This window comes from Garra rufa, chromosome 3 (genome assembly GCF_049309525.1).
Source record: "Garra rufa chromosome 3, GarRuf1.0, whole genome shotgun sequence".
NCBI classification, from domain to species: Eukaryota; Metazoa; Chordata; class Actinopteri; order Cypriniformes; family Cyprinidae; genus Garra; species Garra rufa.
The window spans coordinates 18817695-18840541 of NC_133363.1; the positions used below are offsets into that span (position 1 = coordinate 18817695).

Here is a 22847-nt window from a genome sequence, read left to right on the forward strand (position 1 = left end):
TCAATACCTTCTACTGAATGATAGTTTCACCAAACAAGTATAAACCAGCCATGCTGATCTAAGCTGGTCTTTGCAGCAGGATATTTAGTGCAGCCAAAGAAACTGGGAAAGAAAAACACATGGCAAGAGCAGAATGGATGAACAGAAAATGCTTAAATAAGAGTGAGGAAGTGCAATGAAAACTGTGGAGGACAGAGAACAAACAGGAGAGCGTGACAGAGAAAGGAGCACTTATAAACACAGACTCTGATTGACTTGTGTGTTTTTAACGGGATGCTGCCCACGTCCGGTACCGTCACCCAGGCTTTGTTTTCACTCCGTCAAGCCTGCTCTCCTTTTTGCTCCACTCGCTGAAGTGTCTCTGTATGTTCTACTCTGCCTCTCCACCCCACCGCACATATGAATGATGGGGAGCTCAGAACATGTAACTAGGCCAAAAAAACAATTGGAGGATGAACAAAGGGACAAATTATATTTGAGACTGTCTTTTCTGTTTTCGCTTGGCTCGTTTGTGCAGGAATGAAAGAGGTCGTGTGCATGATTGCAGGTGTGTATGTCTACTTGTTCTAGGTGTGAAAGGAGACAGAGCAATTACTAGGGTGTTAGCTGGATGAATTTATAGAAAGACAGAAATAAATGTTTGTAAAAAAAAAAAAAAAGAAAGAAATGTACAGATTTGATGTACTGAAAATATATTAAAGTCTTAAAGGGTTAGTTCACACCAAAATTAAAATTCCTTTATCAATTACTTATTCTCATGTTGTTTCAAAGCCATAAATCTGCTCGACTTCAGAACACAAATTAAGATATTTTTGATGAAATCTGAGAGCTTTCTGATAGACAGCAAGGGTCGTAGACCCAAAAAAGGTAGTAAGGGCGAGTGTGCGCCATGCTTTGTTTACATTTAGAGGAAAGCGAGCGCATACATAGTGATACTCTTCAAAATAGCGCTAGGCGGACGCAGAAAAGAAGAATTGTTTAAGTGTTTTTTTCCACACAAAGTATCCTCATAGCTTCATAAAATTACAAATGAACAACTTATGGACTATTTTGTCAATGTCTTTGGTACCTTTCTGAGCCTTGAACGTGGAAGGACCCTTGCTGTCTATGGAGAGTCAGAGAACTCTTGGATTTCATCAAAAATACCTTGTTTCCAAATACGAACAAAGGTCTTACAGGTTTGGAACGACATGAGGGTGAGTAATTAATGACAGAATTTTCTTTTTTGGGTGAACTAACCCTTTAAAGGATACATAACCCCCTTTATATGTTGAAAATATTGAATGTTCCTTAAGAAAATTAACCATGGTTTTATTATAGTAAAAGTGTTTTTTTACATATTGACTGCCATTTGTGTAACCACAGTTTTACTACAAATAGCATAGTTAATCTATGGTTAGTGTAGCAAAACAATGGTTAATTTGTGGTTACCATGGTTTAACTCCAGTAACCATGTTTTTTGTTTTATGTGTAGTAAAATGTGTAGTAATTTTCATAAGGGGTAAGCTTTTATTCATACAGTATGTCACAAAAGTGAGTACACCCCTCACATTTCAGCAACCATTTCAGTATATCTTCTTAAGGGACAATACTATAGAAATGAAACTTTATATATATATTTATATATATATTTTAGAGTAGTCAATGTGCAGGTTGTATATCAGTATAGATTCATTGTACCCTGAAAATTACTCAACATACAGCCATTATTGTCAAAAAAGCTGGCAACAAAAGTGATTACAATCCTAAGTGAACTTGTCCAAAGTGTCAATATTTTGTGTTAGCACCATTGTTATCTGGTACTGCCTTGTTTGTTGCTGGGATCCTCTTCTTCTCCTTACGGAGCTGCTAGACACATGGTGCTTCTAAACCTTATGCTGGAGAATGCCCCACAGGTGCTTAATAGGGTTTAGATCTGGAGACATACTTGGCCACCCCACCTTCAGCTTCCTCAGCAAGGCAGTTGTCATCTTGGGGGCGGAAATGTTGGAAAACTACAGTTTGGCCTAGTTTCTGGAGGGAAGGCATAATGTTCTGCTTCAGAACGTACAGAACATAATGAAATCCATGTTTCCCTCAATGAACAGCAGCTCCCCAGTACCAGCAGCTCCAGACCATGATGCTACCACCACCATGCTTGACAGTAGGCAAGACACAGTTTTCTTGGTACTCCTCACCAAGGCATAGCCACACACGCTGGACACCATCTGAGCCAAACAAGTTATATTATAGTCTCATCTCATGGTTGCTGAAATGTGAGGGGTGTAGTCACTTTTGTTAGATACTGTATATGTGACCCTGGACCAAAAAAAAAAAAAAGTAATTTTTTGAAATTGAGATTTAGCGGAATAAATAAGCTTTCCATTGATGTATGGTTTGTTAGAATTGGCCGAGACAAATATTTGAAAATCTGAAATCTGAGGGTGTAAAACATCTAAATATTGAGAAAATTGCCTTTAAAATTGTCCAAATGAAATTCTTAGCAAAGCATATTACTAATCAAAAATTAAGTTTTGATATATTTACGGTATGAAATTTACAAAATATCTTCATGGAACATGATTTTTTACTTAATATCCTAATGATTTTTGGCTATTGCTACAAATATACCAGTGCTACTTAAGACTGGTTTTGTGATTCAGGGCCATATATAAATATTGATCAACACATATATGGAAATGAAAGGAAATTTTCATCAAAATAGAAAAAACAGAAGCATGCTTGCTTGGCGTGCAGGAACAAATGAGGCTGACAACACAGAACAGGCCTATATTTATTTGTGTTCTTTAGATTTATGGTAGTCTTATGGATTTGGAACGATGTAAGGGTGAATAAATGTTGACAGAAGTTTCATTTTTGGGTCAACCATTCTTTTAAAGGTGTTGTATAAGCATATTATGTCTCTACTACCTTGACAAATATCACTGTTTTCTTGAGAAATGACACCTGTCTCAGTCCGTGACAGTGCTAAGCTCAAACCAATCAGAAACACTCATTGACACCAGTGAATCGTTTTGCAAAGGGTTGACATGCCTTAGGAATGAGGGAATCAGAGATGTTTGGTAGAACAAAATACCACAGTGCACCCTTGGCTACAAGCATACAAAAAGTATAATTTCAACTTCAGGACGCAGATTCTAGCAGTGATAAAATACATGACAGCAACAATCAAGATTCCAAAATTTAACTGTTCAGCATGGACATTTGCTGCTACACCAAGGTAGATGGGCAAAAAGCATCTTATTTCACTGACAGCTATTTAAAATCAGACATGTGTATGCTGAAATTAAATTAGGACAAATATAATAAAACAATATTTAATTCTTCATTGCATACTTCCTGGTTAAAGCTACTGTATGACATTAAACATGCTTCAGCATGCTTCTGTGTTGCCTATATCAATGCAACACCCACCGCTATTAACCTAGTTTACCTACCAGTGAGCGAGTGTATGGAAGATGATATTTAATGAATTTGGTTTATAACATATTTCTTTAATAGTAGGCTAATATTAAAAATCTTCTTAATAAGGCCTCCGAGGTTGTGGTATATTGTGAATATAATCACAGCCTATGGTCCTTTAAAGTGCAAGACACGCCACTGTATCCTTTATAGCTCTCTTGTGTAAAGTATTTATGGTTCAGACCAACCAATTTTCACGGAACACTTTTATAATCTCTCCACCTTAAATCCTCAAGACAAGATCTTACCTTTTCCTTATCTGTCTGCGCACCTCCTCTTCAAACTCTATGAATCACGAATCACTCAGAGGCTCTTGAATCGTTAGATTCATTAAATTTCAACGACCCAATAATTGAAAGCAGAAGAGTCTGTACTTGGATGTACACCAGGACTGGAGTTTTTAATTTTCGAATGTAAAAATTCAAATGAGAACTTCTTGAGTTTTCTAATCCCCGTTGTGCGCGCATCAGTTTAGCAAAGAGAGAAAATGATTGTTAGTTTTCCATTCAGTGCGTCTTTTCTGCTACGTTAGGTGTTAGTCCCATCTAGCGGCTAAAGGCATATAGCATATTTAGCTGTAAAGCAAATGGAGTTACACACTATAGCGCCCCCTGAAGGGCAAGTCTTTATAATGAACGAGTCATTGAACAACAAATATAATAAAAGTTTAGATTTTAATAATGCTTTTTGTTATAAATACATGATTATCTTGAACACTTCATAAATAAGTTTTAAAAAGCACCCTCTGTTTCAGATCACTTTACAGGTGTCTATAAATACAATGTATTAACAGTCTTTCAAAATGTACTGAAAAAAAAATGTTACATCTTTTGTTTTTCTGAGTGCAATCATAATTAAAGGTGTTTGATTGTGTTTTTTTTTTTTTTTTTGTGGTAGAGACAGCGCAACATAAAAGATAGAAAATAGTCAATGTGTGAGTGCAGTCCTTTTTACCCCTGTGGTGTCTTTAGTGTATATGAAATGGATTTTTCTAATTATTTTAAATGATAAACACATAAACCCACAATGACCCAAGTGTGTAGCAGACTTCATAAGGTCAGTATGAAGTATTATGTATTAAGTATTAAACTCAAAGTATTATGATAAAAAAAGACTTCATATGGTGTTAGCATTTGGTCAACAGGTTTTGTATGCCCATGTTGTGTTTGTACTACTTAACGAACTTTAGCTGCACCAGAAATTGCCCACTTGATGCCAACAGTGTTAATCTGGAACCAGATCCTGCCTATTATCATATTCATCATGAAACATGTATATAAAAAGGGTAAAATTGATCTGAGATCACAAGTCACTACATAAAGTCCTCTGGTCTGATTAATGCCAGTCCATAGCATTAGATAGGATTTGTATAAGCTCTTCTAAAGGTGTAGGTAAATTGGTTATTTGTTAATTATTAAAGGGTAGGTTCACACACTCTCTGAGTGTAACGTTTATCTTCTCTAAGCTTTTCGGATGGTGTATTTGCCTTTCTGCAGTTGGGAGACGTAGATTTTGGTTTTGGTGCCATCTGTGCGCTTGAACCAGACCTCTCCTGTGCTGATCCCTGTTATTACGGCCCTGAGAGAAACACACAAGAAAACAGGGAGACCATTTCGATTAAAATGTTTTCGCAAACAAAGCCAAAGCGAAGACAGATGCGGTCTTATGTCTTATGCTCTACTGACTGTGCCGGGCTGTCGTCATTGACTTCTAGAACGACACTGCTGCCTTTGGAGAATCTCTCTCCATCATAGACAAGAGCCCCACCTTCACATCGCACGGGCACCTGCCTGTCTGAGAGACAAACAGACACGCACACCATCTTCAACATGTTATGCTTTAATAGCTCATAATGCTCTAACTGTCTGTTTTCAAGACATTTTATGTCACTTTGCAGGGCTGTCTAGCTCTGAAGTGAAATTGCTATCATTAAATGGTTCACAGACGCGACAAGATAACACTCAAAAAACAAAAAAAACAAAAGCTAGGGTGATACTTTTTCAAAAGGTACACCTCTGTACCTTAATTACCTCTGAAGAATGTAAATTAGTAACTTAAAGATACGTATTAGTACCTAAAGTGTACATATTAATGTGTAAATTGGACCACCCTAGTGACAGCTTTTGACCTTTTTCCGAGTGAAAGCATTCAGAAAAAGCCATAATAGCTATCTCTTTAAAGTAAATCTGTGAACTAGCTGCAACCGCGATGAGATGAGTGAAAGATCTGGTTAATACGTTTCCATTTCTGTGGCACTGCATTAACTAGCCCTGCCTGCCTTTGAAATCTGATTGGTCTAAAATCCTGCTCCACATAAGAGGACACTACACATCAAATATCATCTGACTCTGTTCATCTGCTCTGATTGTGTCATGTTTAGTGTGGATTTGTCGCTAAAAGAAAGTTTTGTCTTGTTTTGTCGAAAGTTTGACTAGTTGATTGATGAAAACTGCATCAGTAGATGAATGTGTACACCCTTATGAAAAAAAGTATACTTTAGCATACTTTAAGTTAAAGTGTACTGCTAAAATATGGTTGAATCAAAAAGGCCTCTTATTTCATTAATATATTATCTGCAAATAGTTTTGTATATGGGCCATTCTACAGAATTGGTCCAAACTGCTGTCCCACAACCAAAAAACACATTTAAAAAGCATGTAAGTATTTAAATATCTAAGATCCTTCTTTTATCTATTGAAACCCACAATAATATTTAAAATATCAGTAAGCTTAAGTTCTTCATTAAAGGTTGTATCAGCGATTTCTAGCCTAAAACATAAAGTGTCAATTTCAGCTGACCTTTCTTCACGATCCGCTCGCTGCCTGCCCCATAAATTGTCTGTGAAAAAAACGCGTCTCTATGGTCAGCCTAGGGTCCGAGATATGCCAAAAAAACAATCGGCGCTATCAACTATTCCACAGATGTTGAAAGGTTGGTAGTGCCGATTGTTTTTTTGGCATATCTCGGACCCTAGGCTGACCAGAGAGACGCGGTTTTTTCACAGACAATTTATGGGGCAGGCAGCGAGTGGATCGTGATGAAAGGTCAGCTGAATTTGACACTTTATGTTTCAGGCTAGAAATCGCTGATACAACCTTTAAGCTTAAATAATCATTTTTGGCTATTTTCAATTGGGAGGTAGCTGTCCCAAACCCTACTCCCTTAATTTCAACTTATGAAAATGATATTGAAATAATTTTTGTGTTCATTGTTATTTTTAAAAGTATCTTTCTGATTCTTTTACATAGTTTAAAAAATATATTTTTTCTTTGTAAATTATGTAACTATGTGTACTGCATTTTCATGTCACTACCAAAACAGTGTATGTTTTAAGTCCACTAGCTGAGACTGATTTAAATTACATCCCAACATTTATGATTACAAAATATTAATGTGCCCCTCTCTCTCATAGCTACATAATGAGTAGATATGCCCATCATTTTGAAGTGTTCAAAAGTCTGAAAAATCGGTATGTAACTTTAAGGAACGTCACTACCGAACACCTTTATTCTGCAATTAGGCACATTTTTTGGAAATTAGTCCATAACATTTAGTTTTCATATGCGTATCAGTGTTCAGAACTGCGCTACCTAACCATGTGCTGATTAGCATCTTTGAGCTTGGATCAAAAGTATCTAAAATTGTCACTATTTGATGGCGTTTCGGTGGTGACATCATTGATTTTTTTTGGGTGCTATTCAATAAATTGTCACTACAGTACCGAAACATGTAATCATGTTTTGGTAGTGACAAAAGGGAACACATAATTCTCATTTTGGGGGCAAATAAACAAAATTTTAGTAGTTATGCAATTTTGTAGTATTTTAGTATGTTTTAGTATGCAAATTTAAAATCTGTAATATGATGTGGTCGCTACCAAAGCATTACGGTCACTACCGAAAATGTGCAGTCACTACCTGAAACGTGATGTTTTATCAAAAAAAGAAAAGAAAAGTGCACTGAATTATTAACTAAGACATTATGATAGTGTTTGGTTCAATGTATATTCAAACTAATGAATCCTTAACTTTGAAATCAAATGAATGATCAACTTTTTGCCTTTTACAAAGAAAAACTGGATTCAAAATACAACAAATCTCACGAATTACACTTAAAATATTATTAACAATGTAATTGTTATTGATTTTCCTCTAGAATAAATATAATAAAATAGTAAAAAAAATATTTACAATGTAGATGTAAGCAAAATCTTAATAAAGGGTCAATATAACCCTTCTAATTAAATTGTATATACTGTGTTTCGGTAGTGACAAAATTTTGGAGGAGGACAAATATTCCAAAACTTTCTGAAAATACAATATGAGAATTAACTGTACAATTACTAGAAATGTGTACCTATTATACAATTTGCATACTTACAAATTACTTGGTATTCAAAGTTTCCAACTCTGACTTTGGACCAATTCTGTAGAATGGCCCATAAACTTTTAAGATTTAAAGTACACTATAAGTGCACATTGAACAGAATGTGAAAGAAGTACACTTCTTTTTCACTAGGGCAGTATTATCACAGTGTTGTATTTGGTTGTAATTGACTCCTATGATGCAAACACAGACAATACAGAAATGGAGGGATGAGAGTGGGAGAAAGACTGAGATCAGCAAGGCGGAATCAAATGTTACATGTCAACCAATTTTTCTTAGAGACAGAACAAGATTCTAAATGTGACATTAAAGCCAAAGTAGTTTGAGTCGATCAGTCTGGAATGACAGAAAGAGAGAAATGGCTCTATAAATCAAGCGTCTGTATCTAACTTAATCAGAGGCCAGACAGATAGAGCTTGTGAGTGAGGGTCAGGGCTAATGGAAGCAACTGGGGTGTCAATGGAGAACATGCTTTGACGCCATTTAAGCTGGAGACAGACAGTAACACTATACATGTTTGTCTGTGTGAGTATCCCTGAAGGCATGTTTACTAGGAAGTCTTATCACACCAGATAAAGACCCCATTATTCAAAAACACGCATCAACACATACAAGATACTCAAGAACAAACATGAACCTTGTATTAAAACTGATACAGCATTATACAGTTACATTTTTAAAGATAGAGAGAATCCTACATTGCACTATAGAATCTATTCCAAGCTTGCCGTGAGAAATAAACCATTGGTGGTTAAATATATTTTGCCCAAGGCTAGGTCTCTGATGGTCAGTGCATATGATTTCCTTTAATAAATATACAATGAGTTAATTCAGTCAGTTTGGTCAAAGTTTAATAAGGTTCACCTGACTACCATGAGGTCCTTGACCTCCCAGTGTAGCTTCTTGAAAAAGACTGCGACTGACAGGAAAGCTTTAATTAATTACTTAAATGAACACATTGGCATTTAATAACTGACTTACTGTCTGCTTTCTTCTTCAGGGGCATCAGCGCCGCTTTTGCCTGAAAGACAGAAAGATAAAAGTCACAATCCATCACACACATTCACTGTGAGTGAAGGGCTGAACACTCATCATGAATACCTTCTTGATGGCCGTCCAGTCCTCTAAAATGTCAATGTCTCTTAGCATATACACTATGTATGGCCCTGAAAAAAAGACAGACGTGGTGAGAAAGCAGGATGGGAAGGAGGACAACTACTTCGGGGGACAACTACTTAAAACAGAGTAAAGGTAAGAGGTATAGCATGTTGGTTGGCCTCAAAATGTCCTTCTCAGGAAAGGTCTAAACAATAAAAATTCATACCGTTTCAGGAAACAGTATGTTGTAGGGCAATACAATTCATGTTAAAGGAATAGTTACATTGTGATAGTCTCCATAATGGTGCTAGGGTGACGTGAAAGAGAAGAATTCGCCATTATTAAGTCATTATTTTTGTTTTCTTTGCACACAAAAAACATTCACATAGCTTTATAAAAATGTCACATGGACCATTTTAACAATGGGCTTACTGTGTTTCTGTGCCTTGACCGTGGTACGCCCTTGCTGTCTATGGAGGACCAGAAAGCTCTCGGATTTCATAAAAAATAACTTAATTTGTGTTTCCAAGATAAACTAAGGTCTTACAGGTATAAAACGACATGAGGGTGAGAAATTAATGACAGAATTTTAATTTTTGGGTGAACTATCCCTTTAAGACAAATAAATTATTTAATATGTATTTCATGAAATGAAATAAGCCATGTGTGATTCCTGTATAATCAGTCTGTTAACTGGTGGCCTCTGGTGAACTTCATAAATCTATTGTAAGGTCTTTTGGATAAAGTGTCAGATAAATGGCTAATTAGTAACTGTTGGTGCTGGAACAAAATTGAATCCGGAAGGCAAGTGGTGGCTAAATGAGAGAGGAAGAGATGGATATATAAATCTAAAGAGAATACTTTATTACCTGAAACAAGAGCTGCCTTCTTCTTCCTATCCGGGCGAATCAGGTGACTCCTTTTTTTACACTTCTTCATCCTCACTTCATCATTCCACCATTCTGATGGATAAAGAGCAAGTTTATGTGTTTACGGAATTGGTGAGTATTTGTGTTTCTAACCTAGAAATCCCTGGGTCAACAAATTTGCCTAAAATGGTTCCATAAGTCTGACAAAACCTTTTGAAAAAGTGTATGTTTCTGCTTTTATAAAATAAGTGATATTATACATGCATATACATTTTATGAATAAAAATACACACAAAGTATCTATACTTTTCCTCCCTTAGCAAAAAGACACAGATGCCAGACTTTCAAAGCTCTGACAGAGTATAATGTATGTTAACCCAATAATAATACCCTACTGTATTATATTTCATACGCAAATTCATATCCCACTATATTATCAATATGATCTAAACTTTGCTAAAACCTGTTGTATACAAAAGTATACAAGTATGTACTGCAGGCCTTTTGCTGTCTGATTGGTAGTTTATACGTTTTCATCAAGTTAAAGGCCTTTTATTATGATTCTAAACAAGCCCCCTTTAGGCTGAAGTACACTTGTCTTTTTGCTCTGAAATCTTTACTGATTTTTATAAAATAAACATAAGAATAAGAACAAGAACAAGAATAACTGAATCACATTAAAATGTACCAAAACAGATACATCAGGCTTTAGACAAGCATTTTTCTACATCTGTTCATTTTTTTATTGCATTGCATTATGTTTTGCCCCCCCACAATATGAACTGCAGAGCTTTGTTAAATCTTTTGTTAATCTTAAAAAAAGCATTTAAATGTCATTTTATGAAGACACAGGGTTCATACAGATAGTGTAAAATGAATTTCCAGGACTTTCAAGGACTTTTCAAGCACTACTTTTTGATTTTCAAGGACTTCAGAGATCTAATTTATCGAACAATATCTTCTATTTCAAATACTAAAAAAGAGAAAAAGATAAATAAAAATATACTAATTAAAATGGCAAAAATAAAGGGAAGCACATGCAAAGTACTACTAAAATATTACAAAGTATACTACGCTTTTATGATAGTAAAACTATGGTTCATTTCCTTAAAGGATTTGTATTTGTGTATACTTTCTTTCTTTTTTCTTTGTTTTGTTTTTATAACTGTACTGCCTTTCCGAAGTTCCGATCGAAATCAAATGATTCGTGACACGCAATTTGTCACTCAACTTTTCAAGTACCTCTTCAGGAATATTGCTATTTTTGAGGGTTTTCCAGGCCTCTAATTTCAAAAAGTCAAATTCAAGCACTTTAAGCACCTTGTACGAACTCTGAAGACATACTGGGAGATATAGAGTGACATATGATATTTCTATGCATCTAATGTAAGTAGTCTGCTATATGATTACAAAGATCTGATTTATATTATAAGCTGTCAGAATTACATCTTACCTCTGGCTATATTAATATCATACATAAACCAAACATAAATTTATATATAATCCAGTTAATACCACGATTTTACTTCATTATTTTTTCTTTTGTGTTGTTGTTTCATCACAGGATGATGTTTATTTTAATAAGCACTTGTGTTGCTATTATAGTGCTATATAAACAAACCTTGGCCTTGAATTACAAAGATCAATGGAAAACAAAATATAAAGTAAAAGAAAAGAAAAGAAGAAGAAAAAAAAACAGACTCAAAGCTGTCTCGAAACAATCTGACGAGTCCTGATTCTATTAAGGTTAGGGATTCAGTAGTAGTAATAATATTTGGCTTGATATGAAACAAAAGGTATCTATGCAGACATATGTCCCTATTCTGACAATCTAAGTTTTGTGTGAGGGTAGGTTTAGGTGTAGTGTTAGTGTAAGGGGATAGAAAATAGTTTGTACAGTATAAAAATCACCTATGGTACGTCCCCATAAAACATAGAAACCAGTATGTGTTTGTACTGTACCTGAGGTGATGTCTATGCTCTGTTTGTCCTCCTCCAGTCTGCGGATCTTCTCCAACAGCTCTGTTTTCATGGCATCGAACAAGAGTGTCCTCTCACTCTAGAGAAACAAGCATCTCATTACACACACACACACACACACACACACTGACTCGATGATTCATGATCATCACTGCACTGTCAACAAACAAACAAACAAACAAACACAACCATTTTGGCAGAGACATGCAAGTCTATTTACAGCAGTGCTTTTTACTGTGATGTGTTTTTTGTGATACTTCTTCTAGAGTAGGATAAATGTTTCTGTGCATGAATCTGTGTAATGACATGTTTAAGCACTACTAGACATGTAAGTTAGTCAAATCATACAAATACTATTACCATGTTTTTTAAGCATGGTACCAATGTAACAACATTATGTAATAACACAGTGTCTTTTTTTTACATTGAAATATGGAAATCTTTTATTAGCGTTTTAACACAGAAGTAGCTTTTTGTAAATTTTGCTACATCTAGATAAGTGGGTCTGCTGAGCTGTGTTACCTCTAGATGTTGTCTTGCTCCCTGCACTTCACATTCATGTTTGTGTCTGACCACTTGCAGACAAAGTTCTCTATAAACACCTACAGGGGAACAGTTAACAGTGGACCTGAGACCTGTGGTTCATATGTAAGAGAGATATCATAAAGCAGACACTTGTCCTGATGTGTCACCTGCCACTTGTGTCCTCTGCTGTAGGTTCTGCTGCAGTGTTGCCAAGGGTTCTCTATACTCCCCTGCCTTTCCTGTCAACACCTCGTCCAGCTTCATTTTAACCTGGTTCAGGCGTTCTTGAAAAAGCCTGAAATTGAAGAGAAAATCATCTTTTGAGATCTAGAATTTGGTTTCCTAAAACAATACAAAACAGAACATTCTATTTTTACTGGTGGTCATCCACCCCAAATGATAGCCCTGTTCCTGTTGGTCAAAAAATGAAATGCCAGCTAGCCTAAACCAATCAGAAAGAAGTATTCTTACTTGTCTTTTAACTCCAGGAATTGTTTTTCCAGGTCAGACATTTCATCTAGGCACTGTATTCGTCTTCTCTCACAATCTTCATCATCCATTTCTAAAAAAGAGAAAACTCACTTTTATTCAATGTTATTCATCCATTCAGTCCATTCTCTTTTCCTATGAATTTCGGTCCGTCTTCACATTACTATACTACATTCTAAAAGTTTACATCCCCCTTTCAAAATCTGCAAAATATTAAAGAGTAACTCCACCCCAGAATAAAAAATGTTATAATTAATTGCTCACCCCCATGCATTCTGACAGCTTCTGATCCTTCCATAGACAGCAATGTAATTAACACGATAAACGTCCAGAAAAGTAGCAAGGAGATCTGTAAAATAATCCATGTGACTTTTTGTGCGCAAAGAAAACAAAAATAACGACTTTATTCCACAATTTGTCTCCTCTGCATCACCCTAGCGTCATTTTGGAGCATATCCATTGAACGCAAATAGCATACGCTGTTCTCTGTCAGCTGCGTCACACGGATATGCTGTTTTGTAAATAATTACGGTTAAACCCCTGATGTCACATGGATTATTTTATGATCTCCTTGCTCCTTGATCGTACTAATTACATTGCTGTCTATGGGAGCTGTCAGAATGCATCAAAAATATCTTAATTTGTGTTCCGAAGACGAACGAAGCTTTTATGGGTTTGGAACAACATAGAGGTAAGTGATTAATGACAAAATTTTCATCTTGGGGTGGAGTAACCCTTTAATTATTTTACCAAAATGAGAGGGATCATACAAAATGCATGTTATTGTTTATTTAGTACTATACCTGAATAAGATATTTCATATAAAAATATGTTTATATATAGTCTACAAGAGAAAATAATAGTTTAATTTATAAAAATGACCCCGTTCAAAAGTTTGCATCCCGTTGCTTACTAATACTGTGCTCTTAATTGAATGATTTACAGCTGTGGTTTTTTGTTTAGTGAAAGTTGTTCTTGAGTCCCTTGTTTGTCCTGAACAGTTAAACTGCCTGTTGTTTTTCAGAAAAATCCTTCAGGTCTAGGGCTGTGCAATTAATCGCAATCGCAAAAAAATCGCGATTTAAGCACATGCGATTTCTGAACCGCATAAGGCTGCGATTTTATCTATCCCGCCCCCCTTGAACGTCAAGTTCATTTTAATTTCGATATAGCGCCAGATCACAATAGAAGTCATTTAAGGTGATCTTTCCTATAGAACAGGTCTATACATTGTTTTTTATTAAACAAACTAAATTGCCTTATGTTATTTATCTTATTTACACTTAGGCATGTCATTTCTGTCTCTACATGGTCGCGCGTTTACAATGTCTCCTCTGCGAAAACACGGACTGGATCGCGGACTCCATTCATAAAAACGGAATTTACTATAGCGCGGAATGCCACAGAATTCGTTGATTTTTGGATGAATAAATCAAAAGTTGGTCTGTCACTTAATTCAAATCGCGATATGGAATAGCGTCTGTGAAAACTGAAATGCAAAAAGACCGTTTTAATATGAATCCTGCATTGTTCCGTTTGCCTCTGTATGTATGAATGGCAGAGGCGTGTTTTTTTTTTTTTTACTACATGCATACTGAAGCACTCGTGAAGCTCCCTCTAATTTTTGCCATTTGCATCTAACATGAACAGATAAACTCAATCTCCAAAGCTGCTGTGAGTGTCACTTTTACCATTTCATTTGAGAAAACTAGCATCATATCATACTGTACACAGAAACTTCACAGCAACCTGTCAAAATAAAAGTACGGTTTAACATGAAACAGATCAATATTAGTCTTGTATTACTTTTGTACAGTATAATGTACAAAACATACATAAAACAATATATATGATAAAAAATAAATATTACAACAAGATTAACCACTTAATTGTAGAAAAAACACTACAATTATTATTTAAATGTTTTAAACTGAATATAATTTTTCTTCCATGTATTGATTTTAACAGTAAACTTCAGTACAATAGTAAAAGGGTTTATTTTTCATTTGATTAAAAATAAATAAATGTTTATGCTTTTTGATTATCAGAAAAATTAAAGCACATAAGAATTTCTAAAAAAAAAAAAAAAAAAAAAAAAAAAAAAGCAAAAGATTGTAGAGCCCTCAAAATGTTAAAATAGAGAGTTTTGGACTTATTTTTCCACTGAAATGAATGTTTTCGTTATTACACAAAGGACCGCTAAAGTACCGGGAAAAAAAGTAACATGGCTAATTTATTTTATGCTGTCTGTTTTAAAGACAATTTTACAACAGTTTTGTTTATTAAACTTAATACTATGTTATTTCATTGTGAAATGTTTTGTTATGCACTTCTTGTGCACTGAATACATTTAGAATGTATGTATGTAGCTTGTTTGAAAAAGCAAAAACAGTTGCCAAAATCGCAAATAAAATCGCAATCGCAATATTCGTTCAAAAAATCACAATATGATTATTTTGTCCATATTGCACAGCCCTATTCAGGTCCCACAGATTTGTTCGTTTTCCACCATTTTTGTGTATTTGAACCCTTCCTAACAATGGCTGTATGATTTTGAGATCCATCTTTCCATCCATCTTTCCATCTTTTTCCATCATTTTTACGCTAAGGACAACTGAGGGACTCATATGCAGTACTTACAGAAAGTTCAAATGCTCACTGATGTTCCAGAAGGAAAAACCATGCATTAAGAGCCGGGGGTGAAAACTCTTGAACAGAATGGAGATGTGTTTATTTTTTATTTTTTTGCCTGAAAATCATATTTTTTTAATTTAGTACTGCCCTTTAGAGGCTACAGAAGATAGTTACATGTTTCCCAGATGACAAACTAAGTTAAATTTACCCTGATCTTCAAATTCAAACATTTTGGGGGGGTTGTCAATTGACAATAGTCATGCAAAAAATGCAGAGAAAATTTTTACTGCAAAACTAAAATGCTTTAAGTTTCTTTGCGCAAAATATAATATAATAATTAAATATATTTATTAAGAATAATTTTTGGCACTGAGGTGAACTATTACTCTCCCAATGCAACCACGTTGACAGCTTCTGCAACACAACTGCAGACAGTTCATAAGAAAACACACTGAGAAAGTTATGAAACATTCAATCAGCAGACCTGAACTTTCCTCCTCTTCTTCCTCTTCCTCCTCTGGCTCACTCTCTTCCAGGTCACTGTCCCGGTCCTCTCCACTCTCCTCCATTGTCTCCTCTGCCTCTCCTCCTTCTCGTTCCTCCTCCACCTCACCGTTAGTTTGAGGAATCTCAGGGTCAGCCTCCGTCTCCATCTCCTCGTCCGGTTCTCTGGCAGCAGGCTGAGCTGGCATGACTCTTTATAGCACTGTATTAAACAGTATAATAGCAGCGGTAAGATTTCATGGTGTCTGATGCAGTAAATAAAAAACCCACAGTAATAATTATTAATGCAATATTAACTATGTGTATAACATCAGTTATGATTATACATTTATTATATATGATTATAAATACTTTCGATTTAATCAAATTAAGCTGCATATTTTCTCATTTAATCTCAAATTTTATCTTATATCTTTCTAAGCTGTATAATGATTCAAAATATTATAGCATAAAACCAAAAAATGCCATCTATCAGTACCGGAAGATGTGAAATGATGTGCATATAAAGACAACTGACCAGACTACAGACCTTTAGAGGACACTAGCAGCTACGAGCACAGCAGGAGCTGTTTAAGACCCTATTAACCACTTTATGTTTAATTAGAAAGAGGAAACTCCATGCACTCGTCTGATACAGTTCGTAGTGTGATGAATTAGCACTCTTCAATGGGATTTATGAGATCAGGAGCGTGTTCACAGACTCGACGTGTATCATGTACATCCTCTAAAGGCCGCACTGCACTGACTTATATTACAAGCTCATTACTCATTTCCCACATCTACAGCTCATACATTATATGCTGTAAGAGACATTATTAGTTAACGTTAGAGTCTCGTAGCTGTTCACATATAATTATGGATTTAAGTTAGTTATAAAAACTCGTTTTCCAATTGAACAACTCCGCACTTCATTCAAAGACATAAAGTGTCCAGTACAGCGCGGTACAGTAATGTTAATGCACAAGAGTGCAAAAACAAACGGTTGTGGCATTAAAAAGCCTCAGTTACGATGTAGTAATGGATTTACCTACTTCGTAACGTTGTATTCGATCTCTTGATCGCTCCATGAATATTCGCAAATGAACCGATGCAAGACACAGGATAACAATACACGACGATCTTACAAACAAACTCTATTAAGTGCATAAACAACAGATATACAGCTTACCTTCTTGTCGATTATTGTTTAAGTCATGAAAAATATCACATATTGTCGACTGGATTTGCATATTCAGGGCAAGTTGAGATCGGACAAGTCTACTTCCTCAGCGTTCATACGTTTGTTGAAACACACTGTCGTTTTGAGGCGCTAGCCAATCAATGCAGGCTTCGCTTCTTCTAAGAACCAATAGAAGCTCGATGGTGAACAACAGTGGTCTCATCGATTTCAGTATGGTGGTCAAGCTGGCCAACAGCATTTGAAGCTGGAAATCCATGAACTTTCTAGTCTACCAACCAGGCCCGGATTGGCTAATCGGGAGGACCGGGAGAATTCCCGGTGGGCCGGTCCGTTTTTTTGGCCGCGAGGGCCGGTGTCCCTAGCTGCCTGCACTCACAGCAGTCGCCAGGGGCGGACTGTCCATCGGGAGAATTTTTGGCCCGCTACCCTCCAATTTTTATTATTATTATTTTAATATTGTTGTTGTTGTTGTTGTTGTTGTTTTTGTTGCCGGCCTAATGTACTAAAGTGGTTATTTCAGAATTAGCCATTCAATAATAAAACTCTAATAAATCATAAATCGGTTAGTCTTGACTGGCACGCGTTTCGTCTCGCGCGCGCTCCGCGCATCCGCGCGTCCGCCGTCCGCCAAAACGACGCGAGACTGAAGTGCCCAGGTGGAGCAGAGAGACAAATCTGTCCTGTTTAGGACCTAAAGCGCAGGTCTGTTACATCTGTAAACAGACTATTGTAGTTTTGTCTTTGTTTACTTAAGTATTGAACTGCTAACAAATGTTAATCTATAAAAAATATCGTTTTAAAACAGGTTTAGGGAGCTACCCTTATAAAAATTAACGGTGGTTTTACAAAACATGTTTACTATAGTTATACAATAATTATACAATATACAATGGTTTTGCTACACTATACTTTCACCATGGTATAAAATTATGATTATACTAATGGGAATCAATCCTAAAAAAACCCCCAAAAAAACATGGTTACTATGTTTACCAGGCTCAATAATATCATGGTTAATTTTCCTTAGGGCCAAACATGACCCATGATAATGCAAAACATGTTTAGTTTTAAGATTTTTTAATAAATATATATTCAAGATGTAGCTAATTTTTGTTGTTTTAATTTTAACATTACGACAATAACACATGGTCCTAATGTAGTGGCCCTCTTTTTTCTGTTGCCCTTTTTTTCTATCAAATGTTTTAGTACTAATCATAAATTATATATAATTTTGAAAGCTTAGAAGCTCAAGAACCATCCTGGTGGCTGTCTCCTCCCCCTTAGCAGCAATGTCAAGTGTCATTTTACAAAATCACAACTTTTTACAATCTTGACAAAAACATGTCTTTAAAAAGGTCTCAGTATTTCTGCAATAATCTGCTGATTGTCTTCTTTAAAAAAGACCAACCTTAGATCTGTACTGTATAGGTGGTTGTAAAGGTCGAGATGTGTTTATGACAAAAGTGACAGATACAAGAAAATTTGTTTAAAAAGTAAACACACATGAGAGACAGAGAGATTAAAAGAGATTAAAAGGCAAATTGGAAGTTCAAGAGATAGCATTTAATTATTTTACCCAGTTGATTTCAACTTTTCTTTATGTGATGATGAAAAATATTGTTGTCCAGGGTTTCAAATTTTGGTGTGGGATGGCCTGGATAAGTGTGAGATTTCCCGGCCTGAAATTTTGTCTCAGTCCGCCCCTGGTTAACGTCAAGCTAGTTAGGAGCAGTGCAAAACAACGATGTCTGCAAATCACCGTTCATGTTTATGTATCAAACCTTTTCTTGTACTGTTGCTCTTCAGCAGCAGCAGCCTCTAGTCCAGTTTGCTGCTAAGAGTGAAAAGCCAGGCCCCGTAACATTACCAAGCACCAGTCATGAGCCCAACACACTAGAATGGGCAGGTAGGACAGTGCAATACTTGTTCTATTCTTTATTTGTGTTTAAGGACTCAACAATTTTGCACAGAATATATATTCAGATATTGCAGAAAAGGACATTGTGATGTTTAAAAGAGTAGTGTTAGACATTTACCCTTTAATGTTCTCATTTATGAAAAATATTTGAACTTATAAAGCAGCTGTTTACTTGAAAAAGACATGATAGTGTCATTAGAAAGTTTAATACATTTTATTTTAATCTTTATTTTATACATATAGCTTAATATACATTTGTATTTATTTGATATTTTTTCATTTCAAGGTTTGGATATTTATGAGCACTAATTCTAACAGAAAATACATACTGATACTGTTAAACATTATATTGTGTTAACTGTTCAAATAAATCTTCACTGTGAAGCAACACTTAGGCTACTGTATTTGCACTGAATTGGAAATGACGTCATTTTAATATAGTCAGTCGTGAACTAAAGTGGGCCGGTCTAAGGCTTGAAACTCCAGGGCTGAAAAGGAGTCCCACTCCGGCCCTGCTACCAACTGACAAGGATTCCCCAAAAACACCGGCTTGAACTGTTGCATAACGGACAGAAGAGAAACATTTTAATACAAATACAAGAAAAATTTGTATTTAGTCAAGTAAAGAAAAAGAAACGGACACATAAAATGTAATTTATCATATTTTTATTAAAGTTGCATAAAAGTGTAACAAAACTGGGCAAAAAACAAGACAGTTTAGTATTGCTACAAAGATACTTTTTTCTCCAAAAGGTACGACCTTGAGTACAGTCTTTCACAATTGCTTACATTTTTCCTAAATTCAGATTCTTACCTCCAGTGTCTCATTGGACACAGACAAGAGAAATCAACAGCACTGATAAAAACTAATGATTCTGTTTTGTTAATAGTTAATGCATCTAAAATTCCTTGGTATATATTCAACTTCCCTTTCTAGAAAAAAGAACAATTGAAAATACAAGAACCTTTAATTCTAAAACTTCAAAAAGATTTCCACTTTTGCAGCTATTTTTCTTGTATGTTTCTCTAACATGATTAAATTCATTTGGTTGTCATAACATAAATGTAACCTAAGGCAACATCTGAAAGTAGGTAGAATGACTCTTACGTAAAATGAAATGCTGAGGAGCAGGTGAAACAGAGACAAATTAAAATTGGGAGAAAGAGAAAGAGAGAAAACAATTGTTATACGTCCAGGACAGCTGTCATTGTACCTGATTTCATTTAATTCACAAGTGAACTCAGATGGAATGAGGAGGAGCATCAATGAATGATTAATATCTACAGATGCTAGTAATGTGTTAGTATGCTATGGGAAAAGCTCTGCTAAAACACCTGCTGGAAATGTTGGATTGGTGAATTTCAAGAGCACTGAGTGAGACTATTAGCCCTCTTATTATAGTATTTGATTGGCTGAGACAAAAAGAGCAGATGGCTTCCTGGGAAACATGATTTAGGAGAGTCATGTGAGAGGATTAATTCTAAACGTACGTTTGGCAGTGACCGTGACGCACTGCAGCTTGTCTAGCCTGCTCTCCAGTCCCTCCCTATCGGCCTCTGGAAGAGTCAATGTGCACATCTGTGGATGTGTGTGAGGCCCAAGAGCCACAGCTGTGGTTGTGTGTGGTAATTTCTCCTGATCCCTGAGGGTGGTGATGCCCATGAATTTCAGAGAGTGAGTGCGTGTGTGTGTTTGTGGCAAGACAGGGGAAAATTAAAGACAAGAATCAAAGCCCCATTTTTTTTTCCTACACACAGCTCCCTTCCCAGTTAATACCACAAATCCGAAGTAAGTCCCTCACTCTAAAACAGCTTTAATCACTCTCTTTATTAGTTTTTATTTTTGTAATAAAAATATCCATGAATGTTCCTGCACACTTATTCAAGGAAAAGAGAGAGAGAAAAAAAAGAAAAATGCACAAGGCCGCTTCTGTCTAATCTTCTCTGATGTCATTTTAAACAAAGTATCGTCACAGTTTCACAAAGGGTTTTAGTCCATGTGGTCATTGAGACAGCAGGAAGCTTTGAAACCAAATTCGAACAAAAATCCAAACTCATAAAATAAAACCATACTATGCATAAAGAATAATATGCACAGTAATGTATACCAACATGAAATACATTTAAAAACATTTCAAAACTTTCCCCCTTTACAAAAAAAAGTGAAATAGAATAAAATAATACAAATAAAATCAACAAAACGAGTAAAATAAGCCCTGCTTATAAGGATCTGATTGAATCTCCTATAATTTTGCCTCCACCTCCCCCTCAACGGATACAAAAGAGGCAATGGGAGTGGTTGAGCACCTGCTCAGGGGTGAAAAATCACACCCCTAAAATTGGAAAAGGAGGGATGAGATTGGTTGAAGAAGGGTGGAGGTGGGAGAAGCTTCATTTCTTCTGAGGAGTACTGAGCTTCTGCATGCCACGGATCCTGTCCAGCAATTCAGCTACAAACTCCTACAGAGGGAAAAAAAAAAAAAAAAGGGTGAAATTTTTAACAAGTTTAGCAGAGAGGTGTGTAGTTGGCACTTCAGATTCTGCAGATTTACACATAATTATAACAGGCTAAGTCCTAATACTGTACACTCATTGCTAAGAGAATTATAATATGGGGCTGTTGAATGCTTGAATCTGATTTCATTCTAATTATTTTCAGGGAAATGTTCAGTTAAAGTAGTTCCAGGCAGTGGTAGCCCTAGTACAAGCAGAATAACTGATGCCAGGCCATTGAATTATTAGAAAATAACACATCACCACCTGGGGTGTGCATTATTTTCTAATAATTCAAGGCCCGTCATCAATTACTCCTTACTTAATGTGGTTTAAATGAGTAAAATTAAAATATCTTTGTCTAAACCTCATTCTGCTACCAATATGTGACTCTGGATCACAAAACCAGAGTCGGGTATAATTGTAGCAATAGCCAAAAATACATTGTATGGGTCAAAGTTACCAATTTTTCTTTTATGCCAAAAAGTCAATAAGATATTATACCATGAATATATCACAACTTAATTTTTTAATTAGTAATATGCATTGCTTATTGCCGATTTTCTCAATATTTAGATTTTTTTGCACCCTCAGATTCCAGATTTTCAAAAACACTATATTGCCAAAAGTATTGGGACTCCCCATTCTAATAAACAGGTTTCACTACTTTAGTAATTTCCATGAGAACAAATCTTTAATGTTTAAGCATATAATGATATTCTGGGGAATTGTGTGCTTTCAATTTTGTAGCAACAGTCTAGGCAGGACCCTTTTCTATTCTAACATGACAATGCCTCTGTGTATTCAGCAAGGTTCAAAAATAAATGACTGATTCAGTCAGTGTGGAAGAACATGACTGGTCCTAATCACAGCTGAACACCTCTGGTGTGACTTTAAATGCAGACCTTGAGCCAAAAATCAATGACTTGTACTTACATTATTTGGACAAAAGTATTTCTTTAGAACAGAACAAGGCACTTCCAAAACTGTGGCATCAAAGATGGAAACATGATTCGTTTATTTAAAAATTGTATTTCCATCTCTGTTGCAACAGTTTTGAAAGTGCCTAAAATGACTGTACCCACATGTATAAGTGACTGGTGTTTTTGGCTCAAGGTCTGGATTTAAAGTCATACCAGAGGTGTTCAGCCGGGATTATGACTTTTCTTTCTGCAGACGAGTCAAGTTCTTCCACACTGACTGAATCATTTATTTTTAAACCTTGCCTTATACACAGAGGCATTGTCATGTTAGAATAAAAAAAGGGTCCTGTTCAAACTTTTACTATAAAATTGAAAGCACACAATT

At 35.7% G+C, this 22847-nt stretch overlaps 2 protein-coding genes across 2 annotated transcripts in view; both read right to left on the minus strand.

Annotated features, from left to right (window-relative positions):
• Nucleotides 1–4117: 4117 nt before the first annotated feature.
• brms1 (BRMS1 transcriptional repressor and anoikis regulator) lies at nucleotides 4118–17247 on the minus strand. The gene is made up of 11 exons (XM_073835800.1): nucleotides 17117–17247; nucleotides 15929–16150; nucleotides 12793–12883; nucleotides 12489–12616; nucleotides 12319–12398; nucleotides 11779–11875; nucleotides 9817–9909; nucleotides 8951–9015; nucleotides 8831–8870; nucleotides 5148–5256; nucleotides 4118–5040 (listed from the first exon to the last, which is right to left on the minus strand). Exons 2-11 carry the CDS (start codon nucleotides 16134–16136, stop codon nucleotides 4923–4925), a joined length of 1029 nt encoding a protein of 342 aa, XP_073691901.1. The 5' UTR covers nucleotides 16137–16150; nucleotides 17117–17247; the 3' UTR covers nucleotides 4118–4922.
• Nucleotides 17248–19695: 2448 nt separating this feature from the next.
• The window catches only part of ppp1r14bb (protein phosphatase 1, regulatory (inhibitor) subunit 14Bb), a 35321-nt gene continuing 32169 nt past the window's right edge, over nucleotides 19696–22847 (minus strand). Inside the window, exon 4 of the mRNA XM_073836883.1 lies at nucleotides 19696–21506. Within this exon, the coding sequence (XP_073692984.1) occupies nucleotides 21438–21506 (69 nt within the window). The 3' untranslated portion in view covers nucleotides 19696–21437. The remainder of the gene's footprint in view (nucleotides 21507–22847) is intronic.

Excerpts from the sequence above, each read along its gene's own strand:
- brms1 (XM_073835800.1), bottom strand. The coding sequence starts at position 16,136 with ATGCCAGCTCAGCCTGCTGCCAGAGAACCGGACGAGGAGATGGAGACG. Across the intron at positions 11,876-12,318 it reads GAGCAAGACAACATCTAGAG|AGTGAGAGGACACTCTTGTT; the intron begins GTAACACAGCTC and ends TTGTTTCTCTAG. Across the intron at positions 5,041-5,147 it reads AATGACGACAGCCCGGCACA|GGCCGTAATAACAGGGATCA; the intron begins GTCAGTAGAGCA and ends TGTTTCTCTCAG.